Source organism: Bufo bufo, chromosome 2 (assembly GCF_905171765.1).
Source record: "Bufo bufo chromosome 2, aBufBuf1.1, whole genome shotgun sequence".
Taxonomy (NCBI): Eukaryota; Metazoa; Chordata; class Amphibia; order Anura; family Bufonidae; genus Bufo; species Bufo bufo.
In genome coordinates, this window is record NC_053390.1 from 479,994,373 (window position 1) to 480,018,931 (window position 24,559).

Sequence of the window (24,559 nt, forward strand, 5' to 3'; positions counted from 1 at the left end):
AAAGGGTTAAGGCCATTTTGAGGACCAAGGGCGGAGCTCAGCATGTTTCTGGGGGAGGGGGGAAGGGAGGAGTACGGCGGCAAGAATTCACGCCAGAGTGCACCCTCATCCCCCCAACCAGGGGGCGGCGATCCAAACCCCTGCGCATAGCCGATTAGGGCATTGCTAGCCCCTTAATCGGCCGGGCGAAAAACATTGCGGCCGGAGCAAACGCAGGGTGGTTAACCCCATCCGGAGCGACACGCCAGGTGTCCGCTCCCGAAAGGGGTGGATAATGGTAGGTGCCATCTCCGGAAGATTTCTCCTGTCGGGTAGCGGGAGCTGCGCTCCCCTCTCTGCATGTGTAACCCTGCGCTCCAGACACAGCGGTCATTAACCCCGTATGTGCCGTTGTCCCGGCTTGGGGGACAACAATGAGCGAACTGTGCCAGAAGGGGAATGAAGGGAATGCTTCAGGGGTTCTGGGCTATGCTGAAGCCCTGTGCTGTTTGAAGACTATTGCCACTAAGAGGGAGGGAGGGAGGGGGAGACCAACCCAAGAGGGTTAAACATACTTACCTAGTCCCGTGTACTCACCTCATCTTCATCCTCTTCTCTTCCCTGCCGCCATCTTCACCCTTCCTCTTCTCCAGCAGGGTCACCACTTCAGCTACTGTCACCATAGTGGCAGGACGCTGGAAAAGGGGCTTGGATGGGTGACCCTTCTGCTGGCGGGATGCAGGGAGCGAGGCTGCCCTGGTCCACCTTGTCTTCTTGTTGGGGAGGAGGCAGCGTGGCAGACCAACGGGAGAACAGGGAGGCTAGGCGACACTAGAAAAAAAACTGAAGCTCTCTCTCCAGGCTGGAGGGGGTATAGCTGCCAGGGGAGGAGCGAACAGTTTTTACTAGTGTCAAGGCCTCCTAGAGGACATAGCTATACCCAAGGCGAGAAAATATTTGATCACATTTATAAGGCTACTTTCACACTAGCGTTAATATTTTCCTGTATTGAGATCAGTCATAAGGTCTCAATACCGGGAAAAAAACGCTTCCGTTTTGTCCCCATTCATTGTCAATGGGGACAAAACGTAACTGAACAGAACGGAATGCTCCAAAAAAGCATTCCGTTCTCATACCAGAGAGCAAACCAGTTTTTCCGTCATGACCCACAATGCAAGTCAATGGGGACGGATCAGTTTTCTCAGAAACAATCTGACAATAGAAAACAGATCCGTCCCCTACTGACTTTCAATGGAGTTCATGACGGATCGGTCTTGGGTATGTTAAAGATAATACAACCGGATCTGTTCATTACGGATGCAGATGGTTGTATTATCAGTAACGCAAGCGTTTTTGCTGAACCCTGCCGGATCCAGTAAAAACGCTAGTGTGAAAGTAGCCTAAGTGGTGAATCAAACAACAGTCACAAAAGCAGCCTAAGAAAACAAGCAGAGACAACTGCACATGCTCTTACTTTGACTTCCTCAGTGATCTTGAACTCCTCATGAGCTACATTGTCCACTTCAACCATAAGAACGTCAGGTACCATTTTTGGATCAAGAACAACTTGCTCGCTCTTTTCCTTCTCATTAACATGCCTGCCGACTGAGTTTCCTCTTCTTTTTTTCCCTTCTACTTCCTCTTCAGTTTTGAACTCATCAGCTTCAACATGAAGTTGTTTATTGATATGGATCCTATAAAATAAATGGTACAAAAGGGAAATATACTTTTTATGGATAATTTTAAGTTTTTATAACATTTAATTGTGTAGTATTTTACATTACTATATGCATTCATTAATCTCCATAAATAATACTCTGAAAAAAATGATCACGTAGTTGTGGAACATAACAGTGGGGCACATTAATACTAAAATTGTATGGTATAAAAGACTAACTGTAAAGTTTTAAAATAATTTTTACTACACAGTAATATCTAATATGCCAGTGGCTGCATCCTGTAAAAAATTTCAGTGGAAACTAGGGTTGTTGCGGGTATCGAAATTTCGATACCCAATCGATACTTTTGTCCCGGTATCGATACGATACCGGGATTTCCGTTTTTTCGATACTGGGCTGCGCTTCTGCGCAGTCTAGTATCTCTGAACATGAGCGCGCTGCTATCGGCGCGCTCATGTTCTCTCTCAGCAGCACGGGGAGAAGGAAGCTGTCCTCCCTCCCCCTGTGCTGCTGCCGCTGCCACCAATGAGAAGAGAGGGGCGGAGGAGGGGCGGCAATGAGAAGAGAGGGGGTGGAGGAGGGGCGGCAATGAGAAGAGAGGGGCGGAGGAGGGGCGGGCGCACTGCGCCCCCAATGATAGGATTACTATCGGAGCGATGGGAGGAGACATCAGCTTCACTAGTGGGCGTTCCTTTTCCCTGCGCTGCGATTGGACAGCGCTACAGCCAGGGAGAAGGAACGCCCACTAGTGAAGCTGATGTCTCCTCCCATCGCTCCGATAGTAATCAGCAGCATGTGGAGCAGGAGAGGAGACAGTAATGGGGCACTGCGGGCGAACGGAGCGGCGCCCAGGACTAAATGGTGAGTGCTGAGACATCGCTGGGCGCCGCTCTGTGTGGCCTAATAGTGAAAGTCTGGACTCATATACAGTAGTCAGTCTTTAACACATACAGGAGGCGGGTGCCGGCAGCAGAATCGCATTGCCGGCACCCTGCCCCTGACAGGGAGCTGCGATCAGCGGCAGTTAACTGCCGCTGATCTGCTAGTACCCGCCTCCTGTATAAAGGGGTAAAATCATTGGTGGTGCAGTGTGCCCCCCCCCCCCTCAATTCCCCCATCCCATTAAAATCATTGGTGGCACAGTGCGCCGGCCCCTCTCAACCCTCCAGTATTAAAATCATTGGTGGCAGTGGCCACAGGGACCTCTCCACTCCCCCTCATTGGTGGTGCAGTGGCAGCTTCTGATCGGAGCCCCAGCTGTGTAAGCCTGGGGCTCCGATCGGTTACCATGGCAGCCAGGACGCTACAGAAGCCCTGGTTGCCATGGTAACATCCCTGATGCTGTGTGCACAAAGCACAGAGCAGCAGGGACAGTGTGGAGTCCTATTCACCCTGATAGAGATCTATCAGGGTGAATAGGAAAAGGGATGAAAGATCCCAGGTTCTAGCCCCTAAGGGGGGAAATAGTTATTAAATAAAAAGTGAAAAAAAAAACACTAAAATATGAAGTATAAATCAGCCCCCTTTTCCCAATTTCACATATAAAATATATAAATAAACATATTACATCGCCACATCAGAAAAGTCCAAACTATTAAAATATAAAAAAAAAATCTAGGTGGTGAATGCCGGAACAGAAAAAATAAAATAAAAACTGCGCGATTCGCCATTTTTAAAAATGAGGAATGCACGTGGCTTTTTTTGTTTATTTTTTTCGCGTGGTATCGAATGGTATCGAGTATCGCAATACTTTTTCATGGTATCGAAACCGAATCAAAAATTTGGTATCGCAACAACTCTAGTGGAAACTGTTGTAAAGCCACAGGTGGTATTTCACATGAAGAATGAGGCTGATCTCTATTATACAGTATAAGAATGTGACAATGTGACTGGAACATTGTCACATTCTCCTATACTAGAGATTAGGTCAAGATCAAGGTCTGGGATGGTCTGAAGCGTTGGCCGTTTTTGTAACTCGTGGATTAGACCTCTTGGTGCTTTGCTAAAAATATGAATGGATTAATCAAGCAATTTTTGGAACACTAGGGTTTCCACAGTCTATGTTAGGTGCTACCCTTCCACAGAGCACCTACTAGATTTTTTCTGGAAGAGTAAAAATACTCCTCTTACCATTTTTGAGGTTTAGGTTTAGCCAAGGAGTACAAAAATTGCAGTAACACACTAAACATACATCATACACTAAATATAAGACCACTGTTGCCATAACAGAGCCATACACACTGCTTCCATAAGGGTGTCTTCATATCGGTTTTTTTCCATCTGTTTAACATACACTTGGGGGGAGAAAATAAAAATAGCACTGTTTTTCTATCCTACAAAGTCCGATAAAAAAAGGATGCTGACGGATGGCATTGTATGGCATCCGTTTAACATATACAGTACAGACCAAAAGTTTGGACACACCTTCTCGTTCAAAGAGTTTTCTTTATTTTCATGACTATGAAGGCATCAAAACTATGAATTAACACATGTGGAATTATATACATAACAAACAAGTGTGAAACAACTGAAAATATATCATATTCTAGGTTCTTCAAAGTAGCCACCTTTTGCTTTGATTACTGCTTTGCACACTCTTGGCATTCTCTTGATGAGCTTCAAGAGGTAGTCCCCTGAAATGGTCTTCCAACAGTCTTGAAGGAGTTCCCAGAGATGCTTAGAACTTGTTGGCCCTTTTGCCTTAACTCTGCGGTCCAGCTCACCCCAAACCATCTCGATTGGGTTCAGGTCCGGTGACTGTGGAGGCCAGGTCATCTGGCGCAGCACCCCATCACTCTCCTTCATGGTCAAATAGCCCTTACATTCAAAGTTTTCCCAATTTTTCGGCTGACTGACTGACTGACCTTCATTTCTTAAAGTAATGATGGCCACTCGTTTTTCTTTACTTAGCTGCTTTTTTCTTGCCATAATACAAATTCTAACAGTCTATTCAGTAGGACTATCAGCTGGGTATCCATCTGACTTCTCAACGCCACTGATGGTCCCAACCCCATTTATAAGGCAAGAAATCCCACTTATTAAACCTGACAGGGCACACCTGTGAAGTGAAAACCATTTCAGGGGACTACCTCTTGAAGCTCATCAAGAGAATGCCAAGAGTGTGCAAAGCAGTAATCAAAGCAAAAGGTGGCTACTTTGAAGAACCTAGAATATGATATATTTTCAGTTGTTTCACACTTGTTTGTTATGTATACAATTCCACATGTGTTAATTTATAGTTTTGATGCCTTCAGTGTGAATCTACAATTTTCATAGTCATGAAAATAAAGAAAACTCTTTGAATGAGAAGGTGTGTCCAAACTTTTGGTCTGTACTGTACTTTTTTGCATACGTTAAGCAGATGGCAAAAACATGAGGCAGTTGCCTCTTTAGTCCTTACTAATAAAAAAGCTCCTTAAGTTAAGGCTCTTAAAAAATAATTTCAGCAAAATCCATGTTCTAAAATCCAAATGGCACTCCTTCCCCTTTTAGCCCTGACGTTATGGGGTGCTTTTTTTTTTTCCCCCCACCTGAAAATTAACTATTTGGTGCTACAGCATCGTAGGATTGCATCGGGTATCGAACTATCAATACCCAATCGATACTTTTAGACCTGGATTGATTTGATACTGGGATTTGCTATTTTCTGATACTAGGCTGCGCTTCTGCACACAGCCGGCACCCAGCATCAATGACAGGGCATTGAGGCTGCGGCACCTGAGGGTTTAATTGACACTGTTCAGCGGGATCCCTGCCATTGAGGCCAGGTGCCGGCCATATCATGCAGCCGCGTACATTTGTATTAACGGGTTAATTATAGTAATTGGTTGCGCAGAGCTCTATTAGGGTGAATAGGACAAGATTAAAAGATGCCAGGTTCTAGCCCCTCTAAAAGAGGGCTGAAAAAAGGAGCTAAAAAGTGTAAAAATAAATAAAATATTGAAAGTTTAACTCCTTAAGGACACAGCCTTGTTTCACCTTAAGGACCAGGCCATTTTTTGCAAATCTGACCAGTGTCACTTTAAGTGCTGATAACTTTAAAACGCTTTGACTTATCCAGGCCATTCTGAGATTGTTTTTTCGTCACATATTGTACTTCATAACACTGGTAAAATGAAGTCAAAAATTTGCAAATCTCCAAGTTTCAATTTCTCTACTTCTATAATACATATTAATACCTACAAAAATAGTTATTACTTTACATTTCCCTTATGTCTACTTCAGGTTAGGATCATTTTGGGAATGACATTTTATTTTTGGGGGACGTTACAAGGCTTAGAAGTAAATCTTGAAATTTCTCAGAAAAAGGAAATTTTTGTATAAACTTACCAGTAAAATCTTTCTCGCTTTTCATTGGGGGGAGACAGGAACCGTGGGTATAGCTATGTCCTCTAGGAGGCGTTGACACTAGTAAAAGCTGTTAGCTCCTCCCCTGGCAGCTATACCCCCTCCAGCCTGGAGAGAGAGCTTCAGTTTGTGAACACGCAGTAGGAGAAGCAAGCCAACCAAGAAAAAAACATGGTACACCAACCATGCCGAAGGACCAAACGAGGTTCAAACCAGCGACTGCCACAACTGTGACCGAACAACAATACTGGGTGGGTGCTGTGTCCCCCAATAAAGAGCGAGAAAGAGATTTTACTGGTAAGTTATACAAAAATCTCCTTTTCTCGCCCATATTCATTGGGGGACACAGGAACCGTGGGACGTCTGAAAGCAGTCCACGGGGAGGGAAAAACCACAGACCCATGGAAGCAAGCATCCCTGCTGGCATCTAAGAAAACTGCCGCCTGTAAGATCACGCACCCAGGGCAGTGTCCGCCGATGCATACGTATGCACCTGGTAAAATTCTTTGAATGTGTGTAAGGGGGACCAGTAGCCGCCTTACACAACTGTGCAGCCGAAGCGCGATTCCTCCGAGCCCAAGAAGCGCCCACCGGAAGCCTGCTCCGGGTGCGTATGGTTTAGCACTTGCAGAACGAAACTATCGTGCAATCGTCTCCTTGGAGGCCGTCCACCCCTGTCAAGGACCCTCCAAAATGACAAAAAGGGGATCCGGACGGCGGAAGGAACCGGAGGCTGCTAAAATAGAGCTCCAGAGCTCTGACAACGTCCAAATGGTGTAACTCCTTTCCCTTAGGATGTGAAAAAGAGATGGGCACAGTGAGGGAAGGACAAGTTTCTTGTTAAATTGGAAGTCAGAGCCCACCTTTGGAAAAAAGGAAGGGACACCTTGTCCCTATGAATAACCAGGAAGGGTTCTCCACAGAGAGCGCTGACAACTCAGACAGTGTCTAATGGAAGTGACAGCGACCAGAAAAAACTACCTTCCAGGACAGGAGTAGGAGAGAATCTCCCGCCAGGGCTCCAGGAAAAAAATTTAATAAAAACTGGAGCGTTGAGAGGACTAAATCCAGGTCCCAAGACGGTAAAGGAAGACAGTACGGAGGAACCGTATGTGACACTCCCTGAAGGTCCTTAACGGCCCCAGGGGGGGCCAGAGGGCACTGGAAAGAATAGAAGCACCGACACCTGACCCTTCAAGAACTAAGGCCAGACCAAGGTCAAACCCCGATTGTAGAAAAGACAGGATCGTGGGGAGAGAAAAAACGAAGTGGCGGACAGATCGCCTCGAACACCTTCCGCAGTCCTGGAATACAGAAGGGAGAGGCCCGTAGCCATTCTGTCCGAAGAGGAAGAAGAAACAGAAGGGTGTCCGGTCCAAGAATGGAACGTCTATCAGCGTGGCAAGACGTGACAGCAAATCCGCTCCGTCTGGTGTTGGGGGGTCTCGTAGCCTACCCACGGAATAGGCGGTGGAAAGTATGACCACCAGAGGGCTGACGTGACCTAGACATTTGTCATGTCTTAAGGAAAGTAATGCAGAAACAAGTAGCACACCCAGGACCAGTGGGAAGGATTCACCTGTAGAAGGAAAGAAGTGGAGTGCGCCACAACCCACCAGCCGGAACTCTGAAATAGAAGGCCACAAAGGAACACTCCGTGCAAATGCCGATGCAACAGGCGTTTAGTGACTGTGCCAAAAACTCTGCCAGAGGAGGAAGTCAAGCAAGGGGAGCCACAAATGTATCGCTAGCGGAATCCACCACCTGACGAAGGAGCTGAGCAATAAGAACCACAGCATGCAGTGGTAACGCAAATACCACTCCCCCAGAAGTAGCCAGCGCCTGCCAGTCGGCACAAAACTGGAGGAGGGGGAGGTTATCACGTTGAAGTCATGGCACTATACTGCCCCAGTTAAGTAGAATTAGCCTTAAACACTTTTACCTCGGAAGGGCTCTGAACAGAAGCAACAGCAATGCTAGCGTAAGGGTAGAACCCCCAGCTGAGGGGGACTACAGAGTCAGTGAACCCTCGACTTGACACAAGTGTTGCTAGGCAACCCCTCTGAGAAGACAGAGGATGTCACAACCATGCACCAAAACAGCTACTGTATCCCCCGGTGGAACCCATACACCACAGATGCAGAGCACCAGCACCCACGGGTATCGGCTGTTTCCACGCCCCACTGTGAAAGAAGCTAAGGCATCTAGAGCCGTGGCGAAGTTCAACTGCAGCACGAGATGCTAAGGTATTCCCCTGTAAGCGGACCACTAGCGGAAGGGGAACGCAAGAGGAAGCACTGTGATGGGAGAAGGCAAATGCATACGGCAGGAACAGAACCCAGTGGAGATGCAATGCCGCCACTTACCGAAGGGGGGATGCATACACTGCGTGCAGAATTATTAGGCAAATGAGTATTTTGACCACATCATCCTCTTTATGCATGTTGTCTTACTCCAAGCTGTATAGGCTCGAAAGCCTACTACCAATTAAGCATATTAGGTGATGTGCATCTCTGTAATGAGAAGGGGTGTGGTCTAATGACATCAACACCCTATATTAGGTGTGCATAATTATTAGGCAACTTCCTTTCCTTTGGCAAAATGGGTCAAAAGAAGGACTTGACAGGCTCAGAAAAGTCAAAAATAGTGAGATATCTTGCAGAGGGATGCAGCACTCTTAAAATTGCAAAGCTTCTGAAGCGTGAATATCGAACAATCAAGAGGTTTATTCAAAATAGTCAACAGGGTCGCAAGAAGCGTGTGGAAAAACCAAGGCGCAAAATAACTGCCCATGAACTGAGAAAAGTCAAGCGTGCAGCTGCCAAGATGCCACTTGCCACCAGTTTGGCCATATTTCAGAGCTGCAACATCACTGGAGTGCCCAAAAGCACAAGGTGTGCAATACTCAGAGACATGGCCAAGGTAAGAAAGGCTGAAAGACGACCACCACTGAACAAGACACACAAGCTGAAACGTCAAGACTGATTTTTCTAAGGTTTTATGGACTGATGAAATGAGAGTGAGTCTTGATGGGCCAGATGGATGGGCCCGTGGCTGGATTGGTAAAGGGCAGAGAGCTCCAGTCCGACTCAGACGCCAGCAAGGTGGAGGTGGAGTACTGGTTTGGGCTGGTATCATCAAAGATGAGCTTGTGGGGCCTTTTCGGGTTGAGGATGGAGTCAAGCTCAACTCCCAGTCCTACTGCCAGTTTCTGGAAGACACCTTCTTCAAGCAGTGGTACAGGAAGAAGTCTGCATCCTTCAAGAAAAACATGATTTTCATGCAGGACAATGCTCCATCACACGCGTCCAAGTACTCCACAGCGTGGCTGGCAAGAAAGGGTATAAAAGAAGAAAATCTAATGACATGGCCTCCTTGTTCCCCTGATCTGAACCCCATTGAGAACCTGTGGTCCATCATCAAATGTGAGATTTACAAGGAGGGAAAACAGTACACCTCTCTGAACAGTGTCTGGGAGGCTGTGGTTGCTGCTGCACGCAATGTTGATGGTGAACAGATCAAAACACTGACAGAATCTATGGATGGCAGGCTTTTGAGTGTCCTTGCAAAGAAAGGTGGCTATATTGGTCACTGATTTGTTTTTGTTTTGTTTTTGAATGTCAGAAATGTATATTTGTGAATGTTGAGATGTTATATTGGTTTCACTGGTAAAAATAAATAATTGAAATGGGTATATATTTGTTTTTTGTTAAGTTGCCTAATAATTATGCACAGTAATAGTCACCTGCACACACAGATATCCCCCTAAAATAGCTAAAACTAAAAACAAACTAAAAACTACTTCCAAAAATATTCAGCTTTGATATTAATGAGTTTTTTGGGTTCATTGAGAACATGGTTGTTGTTCAATAATAAAATTAATCCTCAAAAATACAACTTGCCTAATAATTCTGCACTCCCTGTACGTCCAGCACTAAAAACAGTGTAATTGTACTTAGTCCACCAACTGCAGGGGACAATATATAAGGCAAGTACTGCATCCGTAGTAGTGCAATTACTCCCTATGGAAGGGGTAATGCATACAAGGAGTACTGCTAGCGGAAGTGTTCATGCATACAGCAGGAACTGAATGCAACGGTAGAGATTACGCAGTTTATGGAAGGGCACGCATATGCGATATGCAATTACTCCACCTAAGGAAGAGGTAAATGCCTACGGTAACCACCGAAACGGTGATAATGCCATAACGAGACTACCTGGTGGAAATGCAATTCTGTCCCCTCTGGAAGGGGAAACGTCTACGGGCGTCACTGACAACAGCGCTCTAGCAGTTAAAATGCCTTAAAGTAGGTATGGTATGCAGCAATGGTGCAAATACTCCACCTTATAAAAGGGGGTAACGACAAGAACTGCTGGCTACTGTGGACGCAATCTCGGAAGATTGCAAGGGAGTCGAGAGAGCCCAAATCACTGATCCCCTCTCCAGGGATGGAAGGGCGCGTCTGAGCTGGACCCTTGGGGGTGTGCAGGAGACCGAGGAGAAATGTTCTGCTCTGGCTCGCTTGCGCGCAGTTCTACCTCACAGAAACTGCCCGTGGCAGAGCAGGCCACACTGGTGGGGATATATCAACCCACGACCCAGAGGGTGGAGTGGGAATCTAAAAGGTCCATCCACCGGATTGCGTAGGTGGAGCTTAATAACCAAACGACCCTGAAGGGTGGAGTGGGAACTTCCAGAGGTTCTCCATTAGATCGTGCAGGTGGAGAATTATCAACCAAACGGCCCCGGAGGACGGATTGGGAATCCAGAGGTCCTGTGCTGGAGAACCATCAACCACACGACCCGGAGGGTGGATTGGGAATACTCCAGCTGTCCTCCCTGGATCTGCGCAGGTGGAGGAAAATCATCCAACGACCCAGGAGGGCAGATTGGGAACTATGAGATGTCCTCCTTTGTCCGCTATAGGACACAGGCCCAGCCTGGTACCACAGAGACCGGGTGGTCCTGCGGTGATGAGGGGGGCAGTGTGAACGCACATTTTTCCTTTTTTTTTTTTAACTATGATGTCCAAGTGGCAGAGGCAGGAAGGGGTTAACAGTTAAGGCACATTGTACTGGAGATAAGGTCACAGATAAGTGCAATTACTCGCCTATGGAAGGCTGGTGCCGGTTACAGAGGTGGCTGGCCAGAAAGGGTTAAGCTGTCTGAAGACCGGGGGCGGGGCTTAGCGGCATGTGGGAGAGGGAAGTGAGGCAGGAAGAATTCGCGCCACAGCGCACCCCCAGTCCAGAGATGTGATTAACCCCTTAAGCGCCCAGACATGAGCGGATCGCATATAGGGGAGTGGGGGAGCTCCTCCGCTCCCTTCCTTCCTTGCTTGTTGAGCGGTGCATGGTCCCTGTCCGCAGCGGATGAAGCTGCGGCCGGGCAAAAGTGTGAAAAATCCTACGGCGGCCGGCATCATACCGGCGTTAACCCTTCCAGAGCGGCGCTTGTTGGTGCAAGGGGTGTAACTCCTTTTCCTAGATGGTGGTAGCTGCGGGGACACCATGGAGTATAACCGTGGCCGGCCGAGACAAAAGCGCTGCAAGGAAGTTTTTCTTAACCCCCTAAGTGGCCGCGTAGCCGGCGGCCTAGAGGGGAAGTGAGGGGGTCCTGGTGCCACAACAACAAAGTGAGGCGCAGATCTGCTAAAAATTAATAAGTGAGCCCCTTCAATCCTGTCTGCAGTCATGCTTGGCAGAACCTAGTGAGGCCCCATGAAAGCAGCAAATCTGCCCCATATCCTGAGGCAGAGACCCCTAATTCTATAATAAAGCAAGACTATTGCCGCCACGGGGGAGGGGGGAGACCAACCAGAGGGTTAAACACGCTCACCTAGTCCCATGTACTCACCTCTCTTCTCCCTCCTGCCGCCATCTTCACCCCTCCTCTGGTCCAGCAGGGTCACCCCTTCAGCTACTGGCACCGTAGTGGCAGGACGCTGGAAAAGGGGGGCTTGGATGGGTGACCCCTTGGCTGGCGGGATGCAGGGGAGCGAGGCTGCCCTGGTAAACCTTGTCTTCTGTGGGGAAGGCAGCAGCAGTGCGGATAACCGGCACTGGCACAGCTCAACCCTGGGAGAGCAGGGAGGCGAGGCGTTCACTGTTTTCCCATCTGAAAAGGGAGGTCTTGCCTCCTATTGACACTAGAAAAAAACTGAAGCTCTCTCTCCAGGCTAGAGTGGGTATAGCTGCCAGGGGAGGAGCTAACAACTTTTACTAGTGTCAACGCCTCCTAGAGGACATAGCTATACCCACGGTTCCTGTGTCCCCCAATGAATATGGGCGAGAAATCTCAAATAACTTTTTAAGGACCAGTTCAGGTCTGAAGTTACTTTGTGAGGCTTATATAATTGAAACCACCCCATTCTAGAAACTACATCCCTCAAGGTATTCAAAACTGATATTACAAACGTCGTTAACCCTTTAGGTGTTCCACAAGAATTAATGGAAAATAGAGATACAATTTCAAAATTTCACTTTTTTGGCAGATTTTCCATTTTAATATTTTTTTTCCAGTTACAAAGCAAGGGTTAACAGTCAAACAAAACTCAATATTTATGGCCCCGATTCTGTAGTATACAGAAACACTCCATATGTGGTCGTAAACTGCTGTACGAGCACACGGCAGGGCGCAGAAGGAAAGACATGCCATACGGTTCTTGGAAGGCAGATTTTGCTGGACTGTTTTTTTTTACACCATGTCTCATTTGAAGCCCCCCTGATGCACCCCTAGAGTAGAAACTCCAAAAAAGTGACCCCATTTTAGAAACTACAGGATAGGTTGGAAGTTTTGTTGGTACTAGTTTAGGGTACATATGATTTTTTGGTTGCTCTATATTACACTTTTTGTGAGGCAAGGTAACAAGAAATAGTTGTTTTGGCACAGTTTTTTTTTGTTATTTACAACATTCATCTGACAGGTTAGATCATGTGGTATTTTTATAAAGCAGACGGACGCGGCGATATCTAATATGTATACTTTTTTATGTAAGTTTTACACAATGATTTCATTTTTGAAACAAAAAAATAAAAATAAAAATCATGTTTTAGTGTTTCCATAGTCTAAGAGCCATAGTTTTTTCAGTTTTTGGGCGATTATCTTGGGTAGGGTATGATTTTTGCGGGATGAGATGACGGTTTGATTGGCACTATTTTGGGGTGCGTATGACTTTTTAAAATCGCTTACCATTACATTTTTTGTGATGTAAGGTGACAAAATTGCTTTTTTCACACAGTTTTTATTTTTATTTTTTTACGGTATTCACCTGAGGGGTTAGGTCATGTGATATTTTTTATAGAGCAACTTATTACGGACGCGGCGATACCTATTATGTATACTTTTTTTATTTATGTAAGTTTTACACAATAACAGCTTTTTAAAAAATAAAAAAATAAATTATGTTTTAGTGTCTCCATATTCTGAGCCATAGTTTTTTTTTTTTGTTGAGCGATTGTCCCAGGTAGGGGCTCATTTTGCGGGATGAGGTGACGGTTAGATTGGTACCATTTTGGTGGGCGTACGCCTTTTTGATCGCTTGCTGTTGTACTTTAGTGATGTAATGTGACAAAAAAAATTGTTTGTTTATTTAGCAGTTTTTATTTTTTACGGTGTTCATCTGAGGGGTTAGGTCATGTGATATGTTTATAGAGCCGGTCTACTTATTTTTTACCAATTTTTTTAACTTTATTTGGGGAAAATTACGTTTTTGTTTATTTTTACTTGAAACTTTAAATGTTTGGGGGGGGGAAACTTTATTTTTTCACTATTTTTTGTCCCACTTTTGGGGGTCTAATCCTTTACAATGCATTCCAATACTTCTGTATTGGAATGCATTGGCTGTATGAGTAATACAGTGAGTATTACTCATACAGCTTCCGGCCTGTGAGATCCAGGGGGCTGAATCTCGCAGGCTCGTCACCGGAAGGCATCGCACTGCCTTCCACGCCATCGGGTCCCCCCTACAGCCCCATGGGGACCCAATGGCACCACCGCTGCCGCAGAATGAAAACCCGCAAACCGCAGGTCTGAATTGACCTGCGGTTTGCGGCGTTCGCCGTCCAGGGGATGGGGGGGGGGGGGGTCACGGAACCCCCGCGCGCATTTAGCCAAGGTGCCTGCTAAATGATTTGAGCAGGCACCTTGTTCCGATCACCGAGCGGCGGTGATCGGAAATACACAGGGCGTACAGGTACGCCCTGTGTCCTTAAGTACCAGGATATCAGGGTGTACCTGTACGCCCTGTGTCCAGAAGAGGTTAAAATCACTCCCTTTCCCAATTTTACATATAAAATATACAAATAAAAAAGATAAAGATCATGTATCGCCAAGCCCGAAAAATTCAGATTAAAATTTTTAAAAAACCATCTCCTATGCGGTGAACGCTGTAAACAGAAAAAATAAATGTGCAAATCACCCTTTTTTAGTCACCTTGTCCCCCCCCCAAAAAAATAGGATAGGACTGTTCCGTTATGGGCCGGACGTTCCATAAAATGCGGAATGTACATGGCTTTTTTGGTGTTTTGCAATACTTTATAGTATCAAAATCGAATCCGAATTTTCATATTGTGCCAACCCTACAGCATCGTACTATTGAAAAAAATATAATTCTTAATTTTCATGTTAATAAAGTATGTGAAACACCTGTGTGAAAAAAGTTATCTACACACTCCTTATGGGGTGTAGCTTCCAAAATGGGGTTATTTCTGAGTTACCGTATTTCTAGCCACTGAGGAAGAAGGAGGATATCCTTCGAAACGCGTCTGGCGTGGAGGAATTAGAGCTGACTAAAACCGGACAACTTTAAACTACATTAACCTGTTATTTTTGTCTGGACCAAGCAAGCGCTTATAAAGGAAACGAAAAAGGAACCGCGGCCTTTGGATATTGTGCAGCTACCCATGGGTGTGACTGAATCACAGGTGGAACACCCATTCTAATCAACACAGATTGCATTCACAGTGTAACAGAGCCAGCGCTTGGATTTATAGCTGAAGGCTCAAAGATTACAAGACCGGATCACACAGTCTTTCCATTTGGCAGTAAGACTCACTTACCCTGAAACCTACACCACGTGGGACGCCACGGTGGACAGCAGGACTGAATGTAAGTAAGAATCTACAACTAATACTGCTATATTTGTATCGACTGTCACAAAACTATCCTACCACACTGATACTTATCAGATACTGCACAGTCTCCGCTGAAACCTGTTGGGACTATAACCCTGTGATACTCCACGCACTTCTAGGAACTGTGCGGACCTAATATTAAAATCTCCAAATGCTCTACTATAGAAGCAAGTTTGAACTCTAGAGATATTAGTAACCAGGGGACGGACTGCCTACTGCTATTACCGAGTCTCCAGAGACACTTGATTATTCACACGGCCGTTTGAAGATTGAATTCTGTTAGTCTTCAAATACTTCATAGTTTTATACTTCCAGTTATTTGCACACATTTTGCACTGGATTTCTACATTGGGATTATTATTGATTGTTAATGCACTATTTATTTTTTGCTAGCACCTGGTATTTATATTTTTATTGATGCACCTATGTACACACCCTGTTGAGTGTATTCTATACTCACAATCTTTTCCTTTTGTATTTAAATTTTTTTTTTTTTTCTTTGTATCACTGTTTATACATTCATATACTCTCTTTGGGGACCTATTCGGTATCAACCACTGTTGCAGCTGATTGAGTATATATAGGCAGTTGGAACAGACCTAGATTCCACATTTTCTTCTTTTTTTCCTCTCTATTTGGCCGGGATATTAGGCCTTCTGACCTTATTTTATCAGCTACATCAGCGGATTGAAGATTTTATTGCACTGTCAATTTTTTGTCAATTTTTGGCATTTTTTATCAATTTTATCATTGTAGGAGACAAGTTTTAGATAGGGCATATAACTTTATGTACTGCTATTAACTTTTATGTATGGTGATTATTGCTATTAATAAACTAGTGTCGCTATACCAACTGTGTGGTCCAGGTATAAGAGTGCCCATTCTTTTTATATTACTATTTCTAAGTTTCCACTGTAATGATACCTCATAGGCTCTACAAAGTGCAAATGCGACAAAGCACCCGATCCCATTCCAACAAAATGGAATGGAATTGCGACCACAAATGGAATATTGCAGAGCAATTTGTGGGGTGCAAAACATTGTAAAAAATGGAGACTAGGGCTGCAACGATTAATCGATGTAATCGATAACTGGATTCGTTGTCGACAAATCCAGTTATCGAATAATGGCCGATTCGTTGCTATGCGGGCGGTTTACTTTAAGTCACTGCATCTTTATTTTACCTTACAATCGTGACGCTCCAGTAACAACTCTGCAGGCAGAGCGGAGGGCAGCGTAACGTCACTTACTCATGTGACGCGCCTGCTCCGCCTCCTTCATTCATAAAGTGACGCGCTCTGCCTGTTAGTTGTTACTGGAGCGTCACGATTGTAAGGTAAAATAAAGATGCAGTGAGTGATTAGTCTGCTGTGAGCAGCAGGGCCGGGGCTGTTATGGGGAGGGGGGGGGGGGGGGGGGGGGGGGGGGGGATCTGTGCACCGTTATGCCCATAACAGCGCCAGCCACAGATCCCCCTCTCCATAACAGCGCCAGCCACAGATCCCCCTCTCCATAACAGCGCCAGCCACAGATCCCCCTCTCCATAACAGCGCCAGCCACAGATCCCCCTCTCCATAACAGCGCCAGCCACAGATCCCCCTCTCCATAACAGCGCCAGCCACAGATCCCCCTCTCCATAACAGCGCCAGCCACAGATCCCCCTCTCCATAACAGCGCCAGCCACAGATCCCCCTCTCCATAACAGCGCCAGCCACAGATCCCCCTCTCCATAACAGCGCCAGCCACAGATCCCCCTCTCCATAACAGCGCCAGCCACAGATCCCCCTCTCCATAACAGCGCCACCCACAGATCCCCCTCTCCATAACAGCGCCACCCACAGATCCCCCTCTCCATAACAGCGCCACCCACAGATCCCCCTCTCCATAACAGCGCCACCCACAGATCCCCCTCTCCATAACAGCGCCACCCACAATTTGTTTTAATATGGCCTTTGAACATAATTTTTCAAGTAAAATCATATAAACCGCTTTGTTTTTTAATTTTGTCGTTTTTCCCGATTAATCGTAGAAATTAATCGGCAACTAATCGATTATTTAAATAATAGTTAGCTGCAGCCCTAATGGAGACCCTTAAAACTCACAAGGTACACCTTCAATTATGACGCCAGTAATTGAGTCAAGTGGAAACTAAGGACCACATATGGGGATATTTCTAAAACTGCAGAATCAAGGTAATAAATGTTTAGTTTTATGTCCCTTATGTTTCGTAACTTCCAGGTTAGATGACCATGACGCCCATTGTCCTAATGTTAAGGTCTATGCTGGTATCATGTCAAGTGTCAGGGACTGATGTACATATTAGGCAAGGAGGATCAGAATAGTTCTGCAGGAACTGTGGAGAATCAATAAGTTAGTCATAGTAAATCATTTTGTAAATTATATTTGCAAACTTAAAAATACATGCCTTCTGTGTCCCATGACAATCATACGCAGCTTGTCGTCCATGTCCTGCATTTCATGGATTTGAACAAAGGTTCCTGTGTGGTAAATTTCATCCAGGCTTCCAACAGAATCAGATTCATTACTGTACAGAAAAACAAATGTGTTCAGATGGTAACAATTTCCATTAACAGTATTTAAAGAAGCACTCCTACAAACATTTTTCTTCTCAGGCCTGTTAGGCTACTTTCACACTAGCGTTTTTTGCGGATCCGTCATGGATCTGCAAAAACGCTTCCGTTCTGATAATACAACCGCATGCATCCGTCATGGACGGATCCGGTTATATTATGTCTTATAAAGCCACTAGCGTTTTTCCGGCTCCGGCGTGTAATTCCGGCAAGTGGAGTACACGCCGGATCCGGACAACGCAAGTGTGAAAGAGGCCTAAGCGGTACGAGTACCAGCAAGAGCAGAATATTTATTTCAGCCACACAAAGATAGGTAACTACTGTGTTTCCCCGAAAATAAGACAGTCTTGTATTGATTTATTTATTTATTTATTTTTGAGGAAAACACACTATGGCTTATTTTCAGCGGATGTCTTATTTATCAGGGATCCAGTGAGAACTGGGTCCAATATGCACACTGATGCTGAGGAGACTTACTTTCTCCCTCAGCTTGCTGTGCACAGAACGACCGGGACCTGACAGGGGAAGACGACCGTGTTGATGGGGCTGCCCGCAACTCTGTCACCTACAGATGTGGGGCAGATGAGACAGCACCTACAGCAGCTGTTACAATGCGGCAGATGAGAAGGGCTTTCAGCGTCCTCTTTAGCGCTCTGCGCCGGCACATAGCCACGCCCATCACTATGGTTTATTTTCGGGGTATGTCTTATATTGAGCATATAAGCCGCAAGCCTGCTACGGCTTATTTTATGGGTATGTCTTATTTTCAGGGAAACCGGGTCTACGACAGAATCACTTAGTTAAAGAGATTATGTGGGAAAATAATATTGATGACCTATGCTCAGCTGTTAGTAGTGGCCAGGCGCTCAGTGAGTGATGTGGCCTCTCACTAGGCCTGTGATGGCTAACCTCCGGCACTCCAGCTGTGGTAAAACTACAACTCCCAAGATGTACACTTGCTTGGCTGTTCTCAGAACTTCACAGAAAAGAATGGAGCATGCTGGGAGTCGTAGTTTCACCACAGCTGGATTGCCGGAGTATAGCCATCACTGCACTAGGCTATGCGACATCAACATACAGCGGTCACATGGCCTAGTTGCATCTCAGTCCCATTCAAATCAATACCAAGCACAGGCGCTAAATGGTGTACAGACCTGTACTTAGTATATGCCCAGGAGGCCAACGAGACCACCAAAGCCGCTCCCTGAAACAAATGATCGATGGAGGTACCATGTCTCAGTAGCAGATTTTAGCTGTGTCAATGAGGAAGCTTGGGCCTGTCAATCAGTGCAGGAGGTTGAGAAAGTAATTACAAGGGAGAGTAGGAGGTGGAACGTAACCCTACTACTAAACAACATACATGCTTAAAGGTATATCACAAATGGGATGTGATAATAACATAATAACCTTAAAAGGGGTTGTCCAGGATTTTTCTGTTGATGGCCTATCCACAGGATAGGCCATCAATATCAGATCGATGCATGTGTGTAGCTCCTAACTTCAGCGATAAGCTGTTCAGGGGTAGCTCCGGAGCTGGAATTACACAGCTCAGTCCATGGGGAGCAACGCAGAAGTAACCAACTTCACAATTTCTACACAGGCAACTTCCAGCACTGTAGCTACTCAGGAAAAATCAGCAGGTGTGTGAGATGTTGGACCCCCGCTGATCAGATACCATTGCTGGACAACTGGTTGTAATGGAAGAAAACATTGAGACTGAAGGTCTGAGTGCACGCATCTTTTAGCAGAGTCCAGTCCAATACTAGCAGCAATTCGAAGATTTATAATGCCTCATATTAATACATGGGGAAACAGTTTTCTAACAAACTGGTGCTGGCTTATAGGCAAAAACATGTACTTACTTGTCATCTCTCTTGAGAAAAACTCCAGCATAGGGTTGAGCAAGTCTTACTTTACGTCTCAGAAGTGCCACCAAGTGTGGGTTCTTGACCTTCATTTGAAAAATATTTTACAATTTAATAGCTTTATCAGTTTGCTACTTTACATACAGCATGCATGGTCACACTTTATGTCACTGATAAAACAAGCTGCTGAGCCACCAACTAATCCATGGAACTTTTCACAAATTTAAAAATAGATAATTAGATAGATAATAAAATAGATAGATAATTAGATGATTAGATAGATAAATAATTAGATAGATAGAGAATAAAACTGTCTGCAGTCCCTGTCAGACTGGATATGGCTTGGTTCTGTGACCACTGTGGCCAATAACTGGCCTCAGCAGTCAAATATGCTAAAACTTGCTAGAACGTCACTAGCACATTATTAGAAGTAAGGTACATGCATGTGACCACTGAGCCCAGTGACTGGCTGCAGCAGACACAGGTACAAACCACTTTTATTTATTTTAATATTCGGCAAAGGTTCCAAGAATTGGGTTGGTTACAAGTTCCTAAACTGGACAAACCCTTTTAAAAGGATTTTCCAAGTGTTTTATATTATATTGGTGGAGCTCTGAATCAACACAGGATGTCTCTGACAATTAGCTGTTTGAGGTGGTACAGATGCTGGTGCGCCACAGCCAATTCGCGGGAGGGTGCCAGGAGCCCAGACACCGTAAAACACTAGGAAAAACGCCTTTAAGATTTGTCAGGTTAACACTATCTTATGTAAGGATTGGTGGCATAATGTATTGCGCTCCTTTGAAGTTAAACATCATTTCATACAACTACTTGCCGTCTCCTCTATAACATGTACTGCTACACCAGGTGACTTATGTGCAGAGAGAGATGGAGCACCCTGCATTCAGCACCACGTGAACAGGCTACCGCAGATGTGACACTGAAGTACACTCGCTGTTATTTAACAGCTTAGATTTGTTACGTTGTCTGACAGGTTTTGGCAGGCTTCCAAGGTTGTCCCACTAGTGTGTGGCAAGATCTGATATCGATGACCTACCCTCCGGATAGGTGGTGATCAATATCAGATCGGTGGGAGTCACAGTGCTCAGATGACCGCTGTAGCCTGTTCATGGCAGTCCAAGCACTGACTGTACATTGCATAGCTGCTGCGCTGAGTATCGCATCTCAATCCCACTGACTTGAATGAGACACAAAGGCCATGTCCCCAATGGATGGAAGAGTCTGTAGTACTGTCCCAAGTGCCGTGGCCGTTGGTTCCCCCTTTACAGCTAAAACAGCTTCCACTCTTCCGAGAAGGCTTTCTACAAGGTTTTGGAGTGAGTCTGTGGGAATTTATGCCTATTCATATAGAAGAGTCAGTGAGGTCAGACACCGATACTGGCACTAGTTCATTCCAACATGTTTGAGGTTCTCTGTGGGCTAGTTAAGTGCCTCTAAAGTTGTGGCCAAAAGTTTTGAGAATGACACAAATATTAGTTTTCACAAATGATAAAAGGAAAAAGAACAAAACGAGCGGCACTCACCGTTGATAGGCAGGTAACTTTATTCTATGGCAGGAGGGGGGTGCAAGGGTTGCAGTCGCAGATACAGCAACAAGTAAGCGACAGCCGTTTCGCGCGTGTATGCGCTTCTTCTGGGAAAGCCAGAAGAAGCGCATACACGCGCGAAATGGCTGTCGCTTACTTGCTGCTGTATCTGCAACCCTTGCACCCCCCTCCTGCCATGGAATAAAGTTACCTGCCTATCAACGGTGAGTGCCGCTCGTTTTGTTCTCTTTTTCCTTTTATCATATATGCTCACTGCAGCTACAAGTTGAGCACCTCCGTGAGGCACCACTCCTTGGTAGTCGCATCCTGACAATTTTAGGTTTGGTGTAGTGCCACTGGTTATCTGCTCTACATTTCACATTAGTTTTCACAAAGTTTACTGCTAAACTGCTTTTAGATCTTTGTTTCAGTTGTTTCTGTGATGTAGTGAAATATAATTACACGCACTTCATACGTTTCAAAGGCTTTATCGACAATTACATGACATTTATGCAAAGAGTCAGTATTTGCAGTGTTGGCCCTTCTTTTTCAGGACCTCTGCAATTCGACTGGGCATGCTCTCAATCAACTTCTGGGCCAATTCCTGACTGATAGCAACCCATTCTTTCATAATCACTTCTTGCAGTTTGTCAGAATTAGGGTCCATTCACACGTCCGTAAGTGTTTTGCGGATCCGTTCTTTCCGTCCACACATGCGCAGACCATTAAATCTGTAACAAAAATAAATATCGGATCCGTTTTTCTAGATGACAACTGGTAAAACGGATTTGCATCCGGATCCGTCTCACAAATGCATCCGTTTGTGTCCAGATTGCCCGCGGCGGAACTACCTGCCGGAATCTTCTGCCGTAAGTGTGAAAGTACCCTAAGCCACTTAGATGCAGTGGTCAGATTGACTAGAGCATCTAAACAGTTCAACAGCGGGATCAGCAAAATAGTCGCCAATGTCGGCCACTACACCAGGAGCATGGCCATCGGTCACAGAGAGGGCTTGCAGTGCAGCACTGCACATGTCGGGAGGCGGTGAATACACAGGGGCACATTTATTAAGAACAGCGTTTTGGACGCCGGTCTTAAGGCCCTGTGCTGGCGGTGGATCGTTGGAGTTATGCAGAGGTGCCAGCTTCTTAGCTGTCTTACATTTAGACCAATTTCTAGCCAAAACCAGGAGCAGATCCTAAAGGGTTTCTGTCACCAGAAATACCTAAAATTAAACTGGCTGACATTAGCGATGTGGTACTGTCAGCTAAAACCCAACTAGCCTATTCCTAGTTTTATCCATGCCCCTGTTCGGCCAGATTCCTATACCTTGCCAGAATGCTATACCCGGAAGTGAGTCGGACGCACCGGAATCAGCTTGAGGAGGGTATGTGTGCTATGTGGTGTCCCCAATATCCTGCACTCAGCTCTGCTATGTGCGCATTCAGGGGTAGGGAGATCTGATGGAACATTTTGCACTTAAAAATCTACCTACCCCTGAGTGTGCAAGCGCGGTTACGAATCCAGTCCAATAATTTTTACGAATCCATAGCAGAGCTGAATGCAGGATATTGGGGACACCACATAGCACACACACCCTCCTCAAGCCGATTCCTGTGCGGCCGCGTCACTTCCGGTGTGTCCAACACACTTCAGAGTATAGCATTCAGGCAAGGTATAGTTCCGGTGTGTCCAACTCACTTCAGAGTATAGCATTCAAGCAAGGTATAGGAATCTGGCAGAACACCCCCGTTACTCCAGAAATTTAACTTTTATAATATGCAAATGAGACTCTAGGAGCGGAGGGGGTCGTTGTTCCTGCTCCTAGAGGCTCTGTTCTCTCACCTGTCAACTCCTTCCAAGTATTGATTGAAAGGGCCAGGCAGTGTTCGCATCCTCCTGCCGGCCCAGAGTGCATGGTAAATCTTGCGCTTGCGCCGTTCAGTATTCAGCGCAATAAGGTCGGCAGCCACTAAGCGTCCTTCCTTCACTATGCCTGCGCCGAATACAGAACGGCACAGGCGTGAGATTTACCATGCACACTGGGCCGGCAGGAGGATGCGAATTCTGCCTGGCCCTGTCAATCAAGACTTGAAGGGAGGTGACAGAGGTGGAAGAACGGAGCCTCTAGGAGCAGGAGCAACGCCCCCCCCCCCCCCCCCCCCCCTCGGCTCCCAGAGGCCAATTAGCATATTATAAAAGTTATAGATTTCTGGAGTAACGGGGGCATGGATAAAAGTAGGAATATGCAGGGGCGGAGCCAGCGCTTGAGCCGGATGGACGTGTGAAGCGCTGCTCTCCTAACTGCATATCCCTCATAGCACCTCATCATAAGCCTACCAAAGCCAGAAATGGTTAAAATCGGGGGCCAAAAGCCCACTGACCACCAGCCAGGAGGCAATCGCTCCCAAAGCCAAGCGGGAGAAATTGAGAAATTTATGAAGAAAGCTGCCGCTGCTACAGGGAGCCGAGAATCCAAGATGACGCCCGGCACCCCACGCTCCGGTCATAAACAATCAGCCGCCTGCGGCAGTGACCAGGTAGGAGACGACCCCAGAGAAGAGGAATGCCTTCCAATTTCCAGGGCCTTTCTAAAGGAAGCGCTAACAGAAGCTCTGGCCCCCATTAGTGTGGACATTACCGCAATAAAAGAAGACATCAGGCACATAGGTAGGAGAGTGGAGGCCTTAGAAGAAACACAGGCCACAATCCTCCAGCATCGTGAGGAAGTTACATCTAGCATGTCGCTAGCACAGTGCCACCTAAATGCCCTATACACGGCCATAGAAGATCAGGAAAACAGAAGCAGGCGTAACAACCTGCGTTTCAGAGGTATACCTGAGACCGTCTTGGCAGTAGATATTCCAGAAACGGTAATACACATATGCCTTAAAATCCTAGGCCCAGACTCGGCGCATGAAGTTTTGACTGAACGGGCACACAGAGCCCTTAGACCTAAGCCAAGGGACAATGAGCCACCCAGGGATATAATATGCAGATTCCTACACTTTCCTGTGAAAGAAGCCATCCTAGCCGGCGCGAGGAATTCTACTGCAATAGAATGGGAAAACAATAGCATCTCTATCAAGACCTGTCACAATCAACCCTGAGAAAACGCAAAGCTTTAAAACCTCTCACAGATTGGCTTAGACAAAAAAGAATTATCTACAGATGGACATTTCCTTTTGGCATATCCTTCCTCCATGATGGGCGACGTATCCATGTCTCATCATTTGCTGACCTGGACAAGACCTATGACCTCCTCCAACTGTCCCCACTGCCTATTGCTAATTGGGACATAGTCCAAAATCTGAACTCTCTACCAGAATTGCCCAAGACCATCCCCTGGGAACCCCAGCGTACCCCAAGGCCGCAAAGAAATAGTAAAAGAAGAGATTCCTTCTCCACTCCAAAGC

General features: G+C 45.9%; 1 protein-coding gene across 1 annotated transcript in view; it reads right to left on the reverse strand.

Annotated features, from left to right (window-relative positions):
- The window catches only part of LONP1 (lon peptidase 1, mitochondrial), a 327,100-nt gene that overhangs the window by 295,600 nt on the left and 6,941 nt on the right, over nucleotides 1-24,559 (reverse strand). The window contains exons 2-4 of the mRNA XM_040417757.1: nucleotides 19,594-19,682; nucleotides 17,566-17,685; nucleotides 1,454-1,673 (exon numbers count right to left, since the gene is read on the reverse strand). Coding sequence (XP_040273691.1) covers nucleotides 1,454-1,673; nucleotides 17,566-17,685; nucleotides 19,594-19,682 — 429 coding nt within the window. The remainder of the gene's footprint in view (nucleotides 1-1,453; nucleotides 1,674-17,565; nucleotides 17,686-19,593; nucleotides 19,683-24,559) is intronic.